This window comes from Colobus angolensis, unplaced genomic scaffold (assembly GCF_000951035.1).
Source record: "Colobus angolensis palliatus isolate OR3802 unplaced genomic scaffold, Cang.pa_1.0 Scaffold925, whole genome shotgun sequence".
Taxonomy (NCBI): domain Eukaryota; kingdom Metazoa; phylum Chordata; class Mammalia; order Primates; family Cercopithecidae; genus Colobus; species Colobus angolensis.
The window spans coordinates 149,285-160,961 of NW_012123210.1; the positions used below are offsets into that span (position 1 = coordinate 149,285).

The window sequence follows — 11,677 nt, forward strand, 5'->3', positions numbered from 1 at the left end:
GGTGACCTTTGGATGGAGTTTTTGTGTGGATGTCCCTTTGGTTGATACGAATGCTATTCCTTTCTGTTTGTTAGCTTTCCTTCTAACAGTCAGGCACCTCTGCTGCAGGTCTGCTGGAGTTTGCTGGAGGTCTTCTCCAGACCCTATTTGTCTGGGTATTGCCACAAGCAGCTGCAGTCCTGCAAAGATTGTTTCCTGTTCCTTCTTCTGGAAGCCTCATCCCAGATGGGCACCTGCCAGATGCCAGCCAGATGGAGCTCTCATGTATGAGGTGTCTGTCAAATTCTGCTGGGAGTTGTCTCCCAGACATGAGGCATGGGGGTGAGGGGCCCACTTGAGGAGGCAGTCTGTCCTTTAGCAGTGCTCAAGTGCTTTGAAGGGAGATCTACTCTCTTCAGTGCCAGCAGGCAGGAACTTTGAAGCCTGCTGAAGCTGCATGCACAGCCGCCCCTTCCCCCAGGAGCTCTGTCCCAGGGAGATGGAAATTTTATCTATAAGCCCCTGACGGGCTGCTACCTTTCTTTCAGAGATGCCCGCCCAGAGAGGAAGAATCTGGACAGACAGTCTGGTTACAGCAGCTTTTTGGAGCTGCAGTAGGCTCCACCCAGTTCAGCCTTCCTAGTGGCTTTGTTTACATTGTGAGGGGAAAACCACCTACTCAAGCCTCAGTAATGTCGCACACCCCTCTCCCCACTAAGCCCAAATGTCCCAGGTCAATTTCAGACTGCTGTGCTGGCAGTAAGAATCAAGCCAGTGGAGCTTGCTGGGCTCTGTGGGGGTGAGATCCACTGAGCCAGACCACTTGGCTCCCTAGCTTCAGCCCTTTTTCCAAGGCAGTGAACAGTTTTGTCTCACTGGTGTTCTGGGTGCTCCTGAGGTATGAACAACAACAACAACAAATTTCTGCAGCTAGCTCTGTCTGCCCAAACAGCCCCCCAGTTTTGTGCTGGGCCCTTGCGGTGTAGGCACCTGAGGGACTCTCCTGGTCTGCGGGTTGTGAAGACCATGGGAAAAGCATAGTATCTGGGCAAGAATGCACCATTCCTCATGGCAGGGTCCCTCACAGCTTTCCTTGGCTAGGGGAGGGAGTTCCCTGACCCTTTGCCCTTCCTAGGTGAGGCGACAACCCACCCTGCTTTGTTTCACCCTCCGTGGGCTGCACTAACTGTCTAACCAGTCCCAATGAGATGAGCCATGTACTTCAGTTGGAAATGCAGAAATTACCCACCTTCTGCATTGATCTCGCTCGGTGCTGCAGACCAGAGCTGTTCCTATTCGGACATCTTTATTGTTTGGGTAGACTATTTTTATTTAAACAATTTAGTCTACATATTCTAATTATTTAACAATCTAATTTTATATTTTCCATTATGCTTACTGTATATTCATTCATACAATAAAAACTTAAAGTGCTTCTGAAGCATTACTGTTTGACCAGTTAAACATCCCTAGTAAACACACAGCAAGTCAATGAATCACAGATTCACAAGTAGTCACATAACTAAGCTTTTGTTAACATTTTACCTTCTCCATTTTGATCAGGAAGCAATCAATAAAGTCCCGAGGGTTGTTCATGTCTATTGATTCTTGGTGTTCTTTTACTTTCTCCAAAATATAACTTTTCACAAAAGCAACATTTTTAAGTAATTTGTTATGGGTTCCCGGCAGATAATCAATGATAGGAGAAAAATTGTTGCAGATCTAAGAGAAAACAATAATTTATTAAATTAAAAGATTTTAATAAAGGCATATATATCATATATCAAGCTCTGGTTGTAAATTACAGCTATAAAATATATCATATATCTTGATGGGGAAATTTTTATTGTATATATGTAGTAATTATCTGATTATGAAAGATTTGAGGAAGAAAATTCTGACCAGAGAATCAATTCTAACCAGATGATAAACATTTTCTAGACTCATATCTCCTTTTTATTGTACAAAAGCATCTTTATATGAATTCTGTTACTTTTTACAATTCTTCTCTACAATCTTGAAATATAAGATGGCATGAATTACCACATTCACGTTTTGTAGACGACAGCATAGGTTAAGAGAGTTTGGACAACCTGATTGATAGCAGAAAGCCAGTCCCTACTATATTGATTTCTATCAAGCAGCCTCTGAAATGGAATTAGTATTTTAGAAGTAGGAGGGGCTCAAAGATACTTCAAATTCCAACTGTGCACCCGAGCAGTTAAATGACTTCTGTACAATCACACAATTATTATTTAGGCATAGTATAAAATATGCCAATTCAGCATAGAGTATAAGTATCATATCTCTTTATGGCTCATACACCATAAAACCATAATTTCATCATTCCTAACCCAGCTATCTCATCAGCTAGAGTCCCAACTGAGATATCAAACATCCCTGCCCTATTCATGTTTCTCGGCAGCTTCTATGGTCCCAAATATTCTCCCTTCCTGAAGGAGATGTCTTTTAAATTAGGATATTTCTGCCGCACAATATGACAAAGTGTGAATTGAAGGACAAGTCTTACGAGTAATAGAAGCCTCCAAAGTGCCTGGATATCCATGGAGTGATATGAGCACGCTCTGGGGCTGCCACCAAAGTACTTTATAGAAACAGGGCTTTGGAGTTTAGTGGAAGAAACATTGATGAGGGAGCTAATGGGCTTAGAAGTCAGGCCTGTATTGGGACATTTATTTCCCATGCATAAAATAAAGGGCTTGGCCATCTTTCCCAGATATTCACCCCATGGCTGTCTGGGCAACACTGTAGTATTCAAAAATGCACTTCAGAGCTTGATCCATATAGAATTTTGGATTTGTCAGAGAAAAAGAGCATAGGTGGTTTATCAGGAAGTAAAAATCTCGGCCTTACCTGGATCCAGGGGCTGCTCAAAATCTTGACGTTTTCGTTAAACTTTTCCATCAAGTTAAGAAATTGCTGATCTTTATAATCAAAACGTTTATGGAAAATAATGGAGCAGATCACATTGCAGGGAGCACAGCCCAGGATGAAAGTGGGATCACAGGGTGAGGCTAAAGAATTAGAAACAATTTAAAATACTACTAAACTTCAGATATAAAATGCTTTGTATTTGTTAACAGATAATAGTAGTTTAGAAATTTTAAGCAATATCTTACCTACGCATTCCCTTAACAGCAAAAAAGAGTTCGTTATGCATAAAATCAATACAGCACTTTTACATTAATCCCGAGTTGACCATTACAACCTAGCTGGTTAAATAACGGTTGTTCAAATGATAAATTTACATTGTCAGCCTATTTGTCTTTTACTTTGGGTAAAAAAAGACATTTTCTAAAAACCTAATAATTCAGGTTTCAGAGGGAATCACATCAGTCTGCAAAGTCTGTAGACAACAAGGCACTGAGATAGAAAGGGCAAGAATAGTTGAGGATTTTAAAGCTTTTTATATATAATGAATAGCTGAAAGAGTCATTTGTTGAACCAGTAGAGAGGAACTACAGAGACAGTGGGTGAATTCATGTATTTAAGGAAATAAATGTAAGAAGTAGAATGTGTTTTAAGAGAAGGAAAACAAATGTAAATGAATAATATGCTTAACATAGATTAGTTTGCAAAAATTTAAATGAAAACTTTGCTGGTTGGTTTTGGTGAATGGTTGGTTGGTTTGAAAAGGAAGTTCAACCCTGGTGCCCAAACCGGAAGGGAAAGGCAACAACCCAAACCAACAAAAACCCCGAACCCCGGGGTCAAACAAATCCCCAACCCAACCTCAAAAGGAACCGGGAACAAAAGCAAGGGCCAACAAGGCCAGCCAAATTTGGAATTTTAAGAAAAAACGGGTCCCCCAAAGTGGGCAAGCCGGGCCCCAAAAGCCAAACCCAAGGGAAAAAACCAACTTGGGCCCCCAAAAGGGTGGGAATAAAACCAAGAACCAACAAGCCCGGCCAAAAAACTTTTATTTTAAATATAAATCCCAGGTAAGGCAAACAAGAAAGTGTAAATTGATAAATGGAGGTTTTTTCTTCTGTAGCTTTTTAAAAATGAATTTTCTTATTTAGGAAGTAAATGCCCACCATCTGTAGTCATTCTGCAAATTTAACTTATTTAATTTGATATTGATTAGGCCCAGCCTATCATTTAATAGCTAAATAAATTAAATTATAGGAAAGGTTTTCTTGTTTGGTGGAGGATCTCTGAAATAAAGTTGTTATAATCAAGTGATTGGTAAAGTTTATATTTTTAAAATTTTCTTTTGTTTTACTTTAAGTTCTAGGATACATGTGCAGAACATGCAGGTTTGTTACATAGGTATACATGTGCCATGGTAGTTTGCTGCACCTATGAACGTGTCATAGAGGTTTTAAGCACCTCATGCATGAGATATTTGTCCTAATGCTCTCTCTTTGCTGGCCTCCCATCCCCTGACAGGCCCCAGTGTGAGATGTACCCCTCCCTGTGTCCATGTGTTCTCACTCTTCAGCTCCCATTTATGAGTGTGAAGTTGTGTTGTTTGGTTTTCTGTTCCTGTGTTAGTTTGCTGAGGATGATGATTTCCAGCTTCATCCATGTCCCTGCAAAAGACATGAACTCATCCTTTTTTATGGCCACATAGTATTCCATGGTGTATATGTGCCACATTTTCTTTATCCAGTCCATCATTGATGGGCATTTGGATTGGTTCCAAGTCTTTACTATTGTGAATGGTGCCACAATAAACATACATGTGCATGTGTCATTAGAGTAGAAAGGTTTATAATCCCTTGGGCATATACCCAGTAATGGGATTTCTGCATCAAATTGAATTTCTAGTTCTAGATCCTTGAGGAATCACCACACTGTCTTCCACAATGATTGAACTAATTTACATACCTACCAACAGTGTAAAAGGGTTTGTTTCTCAACATTAACACCAACATCTGTTGTTTCCTGACTTACTAAGGATCATCATTCTAACTGGCATGAGATGGTATCTCATTGTAGTTTTGATCTGCATTCTGTAACGACCAGTGATGATAAGCTTTTTTTTCATACATTTGTTGGCTCCATAAATGTCTTCTTTTGATAACTATCTGTTCATATCCTTTGTCCACTTTTTGATGGGGATATTTCTTTTTTTTTTTTTGTAAGTTTGTTTAAGTTCCTTGTGGATGCTGGATATTAGCCCTTTGTCAGATGGATAGATTGCAAATAATTTCTCCCATTCTGTAGGTTACCTGTTCACTCTGATGATAGTTTCTTCTGCTCTGCAGAAGCTCTTTAGTTTAATTAGATGCCATTTGTCAATTTTGGCTTTTGCTGCCATTGCTTTCGGTGTCTTAGTTACAAACTCTTTGCCCCTGCCTATGTCCTGAAAGGTATTACCTAGGTTTTCTTCTGAGGTTTTTATGGTTTTAGGTTTTATGCTTAAGTTTTTAATCCATCTTGAGTTAATTTTTGTATAAGGTGTAAGGAAGGGGTCCAGCTTCTGTTTTCTGCATATGGCTAGCCAGTTTTCCCAACACCATTTATTAAATAGGGAATCTTTTCCCCATTGCTTGCTTTTGTCAGATTTGACAAAGATCAGATGATTGTGGATGTGTGGTGGTATTTCTGAGGCCTCTGTTCTATTCCATTGGACTATATATCTGTTTTGATATCAGTACCATGCTGTTTTGGTTACTGTAGCCTTGTAGTATTGTTTGAAGTCAGGTAGAATGATGCCTCCAGCTTTGTTCTTTTTGCTTACAATTGTCTTGGCTATACAGGTTCTTTTTTGGCTTCATATGGAATTAAAAGTAGTCTTTTCTAGTTCTGTGAAGAAAGTCTATGATAACTTGATAGGGATATCATTGAATCTATGAATTACTTTGGGCAGTATGGCCATTTTCACAATATTAATTCTTCCTATTCATGAGCATAGAATTTTTTTCCATTTGCATCATATCTTTATTTCCTTGAGCTGTGGTTTGTAGTTCTCCTTGAAGAGGTCCTTCACATCCCTTGTAAATTGTATTCCTAGGCATTTCATTCTCTTTGTAGCAACTGTGAATGGGAGTTCACTCATGATTTGGCTCTCTACTTGTCTATTATTGGTGTATAGAAATGCTTGTGATTTTTGCACATTGATTTTGTATCCTGAGACTTTGCTGAAGTTGCTTATCAGCTTAAAGAGTTTGGGGGCTGATATGATGCAGTTTCTAAATATACAATCATGTCGCCTGCAAACAGAGACAATTTGACTTCTTCTTTTCCCATTTGAATAACCTCTTGCCGGATTGCTCTGTTCAGAACTTCCAATACTATGTTGAATAGGAGTGGTGAGACAGGGCATCCTTGTCTTGTGCTGGTTTTCAAAGGGAATGCTTCCAGGTTTTGCCCATTCAAAATGATATTGGCTATGGGTTTGTCATAAATAGCTCGTATCATTTTGAGATATTAAACTTTATGTTTAAAGAGCTCCCAAATTCACATCTATGGGCCCTAAATAGTGACTTTATTCAACAGTACTCTGAATGGCCAGGCATCGAACAGCTGGAAATCTGTTAGTTTTTTGTGTCATTCACAGATAAATCTGATTTTCAGTCTTTCACTTCATTTGGAAAACAGAATTTAAAAACAAAGTAATTTGGTATCGAGGCTGACAACAGATACATTGTATAACTTCATAGATGAGTAGAGATGGCAGTGGAAAAAAATAATTACCATAAATTTCTAAGCCAAAATTTCATAAATATGGTGGGAAAAAGATAAGCAAAACTGAAACAGAGCCAAATTATACTTAGGGAAAACAGATTACAGAGTTACTACTAATAATTAAAATCCAGTTAAATAAATCGTTTTGTAAATTGACATTTGTGTATTTCACAGAATTATGCTACAGCATATATTTACTGAAAATATACAAATCAAGAGTAACAAGAAATAATTAATACTATTTTTAAAATAATACCATGTTTACAGAGAAATAATAATTGATGAGAACTGCTGTAAGATATGCCTAAGCAAGCATGGGCCTAAAAGAAATCCCAGATAAGTCAGTGAGGCTGACCATACAAACACAGTTCCATTAAATAAAAGCACATGCCATTTGGTTCATGCTACCTAGGGGTGTGATAGGGTCATTCCCACCATGTCCATTCTCTGGTGACATGATCTGGAATAGGTAATGGGAAAAACACTGCTCTTTAACTCTTTCAAAAAATGAACTCAAAACCTATATTATTCATGATTTCTTATTTGAAAGCAAAGAAGCAAAGTTCAGGAGAACATAGGATTAAATGAACCTTTTATACCCACAGTGTGTGCACAATCATGCCTGTACACACACAGCACAAATATGTGCAAATTCCCTTGGCTCTCAGCCTCAAACCCTGCTTCACATGAGCTAACAACCAGGACACATAACGAAAGATATGGCCACCCTTGAAATGTTTCCAAGAATGTCAGTAGAGAAAATAGTAGTCCAGTAAGGTCAGTGATACAGAGTAGGTTCACCCACCGTTGGTTTTTCTCAACTCCTCCACAAGGCAGCGGGCTTCCTCTTGAACACGATCCTCAATGCTCCTCTTCCCCATCCCAAAATTCCGCAGTGTCATGAGGGAGAAACGCCGGATCTCCTTCCATCTCTTTCCATTGCTGAAAACGATTCCTAACAGGAAGACAAACAGAAACTAGGAGGGAGATCCCAGGCAAGAAAGAGGAAGCTGACACTGGGCAGCCATGTGGATGGGCCAAGCTCTGCATGAAAAGCTCTGCTAGTCTGTTTTCCATCCTCCCCATCCCCATGACCTATGCTGAAATAGGCACATGCACACCTACCAAATCCTCTGTTAGCTCTGTCAGCCAATGGAAAATGTCCTCTTCCAGAAAACTCCTCTCCAAGATCAATCAGGGCTTCCTTCACCGCTTGGTATCCATGCAGCACCACCATGCGTTCCAGGCCAAAATACAGAGTGAATACAGGGCCATAGACTTTTGAGAGCTAGGAAAGTAGATAGAGATAACAGCAAATGAAGCAACTATTTCGTCCATTTACTAAGCCTCACTTAGAATGATATTTTCATTGTATTTGTATGCTTTTATTCAGCCACATAGGCTTCAGATATTTCTGAATTTTACATATAAACATGATGATGATTATATTCGCCACTCAGATTGTCTGTGATGTTCAAGGCAATAGTCAGACAATTGCTGCACAGATTACAATTAATCCTCACATCAACATATTCAGCAGGTCTATTTACTCTATTTTAAACAAACAGCCATGTGTGGTGGCTCACACCTGTAATTTCAACACTTTGGGAGGCTGAGGGATGTGGATCACAAGGTCAGGAGTTCAAGACCAGGCTGGCCAATGTGGTGAAACCCCTTCTCTACTGAAAATACAAAAATTAGCTGGGCATGGTGGCACATGCCTGTAATGCCAGCTACTTGGGGGCCTGAGGCAGGAGAATTGCTTGAACGGGAACCCAGGAGATGGAGGTTGCAGTGAGCTGAGATCACACCACTGCACTCTAGCCGGAGCTACAGAGCAAGACTCTGTCTCAAAAATTAAATAAATAAATAAGTAAATAAATAAATAAAAACTGAGCTCAGAGAATAGAAAATTCATTTTCAGTGTCCTACAGCTAATATACAGAAGACCCAAATTTGAAACTCCATTTATTCAAACACTGATGCTTGATATATTTATCAGCACCCTTGAGACCACCTTAAGAACAATACCCAGCTTCATGAACTAACAATTTCCTAGTTTAATAGCATTTTATGAATAGCATGCATCATAGCATTTATACTAAAAATATCTCCCTATGGACTCCACTTAGGACTCCCAAAAGCCCACATAGAGGCACCCATTGCCAGGTCAACAGTCCTCACAGCAGTACTCCTAAAATTAGGTGGCTATAGGATTATACACATCACTTTAATCCCTAACCCCCAACAGAGTTTATAGCTTATTCCTCCCTCATACTATCCTTATGAGTTATAATCATAACAAGCTCCATTTGTCTGTGCCAAACTGATCTAAAATCACTCATTACTTACTCTTCCATAAGCCACATGGCACTTGTTATCATAGCTTTTCTCATTCAAACCTCCTGAAGTTTCAGCAGTGCAACTGTCCTAATAATTGTCCACAGACTAACCTCATCCCTATTATTCCGCCTTGCAAACTCAAACTACAAATGAGTTCACAGCCAAACCATACTACTAACACGGGACCTTCAAACACTTCTCTCCCTGATAGCCATGTGATGACTCCTAGCTAGTCTTGCCAACCATGCCCTGTCCCCTACCATCAATCTAGCAGGAGTAGTCTTCATAACTATAGCCTCATTCTCTTGGTCTAATCATACCATCAAGCTCATAAGGTTTAATACACTAATCACAGTCCTTTATTCCCTGTATATGCTAATTATTACACAACAAGGGGTATTCACATATCATATTAACACTGTTAAACCATCTTTCACTTGAGAAAAAACTCTAATACTTATACATCTTTTGACCCTCTTCCTACCATTTCTAAACCCTAAGGTCATTTTGGGGTTTATATATTGTAGCTATAGTTTAATTAAAACATTAGTTTGTGGATCTAATAATGGAAGCCTGTAACTTCTTATCTAACACTTATCTGCCTTTGCTGGTCCTGAATCCACAGCTATTTCCTTTACAACAGGCATAAATTAATTCTTCAGAGAAGTTCAATTTTCATGGCTATTCTGAATAAAGCATATGGCTAGTACAGTAGAGGACTTAATAAAATCTAACAACAAACACGTCCCTTACCATTTACCTTCAGCCAAAATTTATAGCAAACGGCTATGAAATGAAGAAGAAACACAGCATTTCAAACTATTGACTTGTTATTTTGAATCTAACATGCAAAGACCCAAATCTTTCTCTACTCACAAAATACATGATTTCATTCCACTATTTCTGACACTGACAGACTGGAAAAGGCAACAAAAGCCTTTCAAAGTATTTTACTTTACAATGATCTCTTGTAACAATGTACCTCTAAGGATATACTTTATTCAAAAAATACAAGTGAATTTACTTACCTTTTGCAAACCACTGAAAGAGCATACTTACATTGGTTAAGGATTTGCTGACGTCCTTAATATCTATCTGTAGGATATTTCCAATCACTGGGAGAGGAGTGGGGCCAGGAGGGAGTTTTCCTCTCCCAGAGCTCTGTCTCCAGAGTGAAAGGAGAAGCAAACAGCAGAGACAGAGCACAAGGACCACAAGAGAATCCATTGAAGCCTTCTCTTCTTGTTAAGACCAACATGAGCTTGCGCTCCAAGCCTTTTATAACACTCCATGCTAATTCAGTGTGTGCCTCTTTGACTAATAAAGTGACCAATCACCTAGGTCCACTATAGGCTCCTTCTGAAAGGACTTTGACCCACTGATAGAGATAAAAATAAAATATCCTTTGATCTTGTTCTCCTTCGTTCCAGTGCCCACTCTGCACATTCCTGTTTCATTGTACTTGGTTGGAGCCTAGGTATTGGTAATAAAAAACAAATGTTAACCCAGATGGTTCCAATGCACCATCATGATTGAGAGCACTGAAGTAAATAATCTGATGCAAAAACAATTACTCAAAATTCTGAATTCTTAGATTAATAACAAGTTGGGAACTTATGATATTGAGGGAAAGTGATGTATTCTATGTCTTGTATATTTAAAAAGTATGTCAATGCTATGCAAAGATTAGGAGACTTTGTTCTTCATAATGAAATCCTTTCAAATATTTAATATAACCTACTAAAAATACAACAGCCTAAACATGAAATAGCTAGCATAACTTGTATATCTTAAATAACCAAACATATATCAAGTAAATTAGCTTAGCAAATATAAGCACCTTTACAATTAAACCTCCTAAAAAAATACGTGAAGGCAGGAATTGTTATTTTTTATTTTTCAAATGGGAAAAGAGAGACCCTGGGAGAACAGGACACCTGTTGGTGCCACACAGCTCATAGCTGGCAGAACTGATATCTGAGCTGAGGTCTTCTGATGCCCATCATGGTATATTATCTCTTACACCAGAGCTACTTTGAGAACAATTTTAGCAAAACGAAACAAACTTCTAAACATTAATTATTCCGAATATACACCACATTGATTCTGCTCATAAAACAGGCTTCACGTTAAATAGAACTCCTTATTTGTCTCTAAGGAAAACAGCACCAGAGATGCTCATGAAAAGAAATAAGAGTTCTCCCTTCTCTGTCACTGCAGAGAGGAAAAGCTCAGTGTAACTGAGGAAAGAATTTGGTGCTAAGGGTTTGAGAAACTAGGGCTTCTCCATCCCCCAGTCACCTCCAGACATGGTTGCTTTCTATTGTTTTTGGTCTCTCATTTTCAGAAATAATGTAATAAAGCACAGCAAGCAAAGGAAATTATGGACAGAACCACAGTTATGGATGCAATAGAGGATGAGAGGTAGGAAAATCACTGAATGGATCCATAGTACATAACCACCACAAGGTATAGACCTTAACAGGAGCTGCCATATTGAGTTGAGGGTCTAAATACAACTAGAAAGATACACTTTACTAGATCACTAATGACAATACTTGTGCAAAGCCATTTTCTTTAAATATATCATCATATTTGCGCTAAATTCCCTAGTGGGGTTATTTCCATTTCTTTTATTAAGAAAAATAAAGTTACGTTAAGACACAGTTGCACCATGCTTTACTGGTCATTTTAAAAA

General features: G+C 38.8%; 1 protein-coding gene across 2 annotated transcripts in view; it reads right to left on the reverse strand.

Moving 5' to 3' along the window:
- Window positions 1-10,245, reverse strand: part of LOC105504516 (cytochrome P450 2C9-like) — a 47,409-nt gene extending 37,164 nt beyond the window's left edge. The window contains exons 1-5 of one of the 2 annotated variants that reach the window (XM_011931974.1): window positions 10,039-10,245; window positions 7,762-7,924; window positions 7,442-7,591; window positions 2,854-3,014; window positions 1,525-1,701 (exon numbers count right to left, since the gene is read on the reverse strand). In XM_011931974.1, the coding sequence (XP_011787364.1) occupies window positions 1,525-1,701; window positions 2,854-3,014; window positions 7,442-7,591; window positions 7,762-7,924; window positions 10,039-10,206 (819 nt within the window). In that variant the 5' untranslated portion in view covers window positions 10,207-10,245. The remainder of the gene's footprint in view (window positions 1-1,524; window positions 1,702-2,853; window positions 3,015-7,441; window positions 7,592-7,761; window positions 7,925-10,038) is intronic. The other variant, XM_011931975.1, reaches the window with a different exon arrangement.
- Window positions 10,246-11,677: the final 1,432 nt, after the last annotated feature.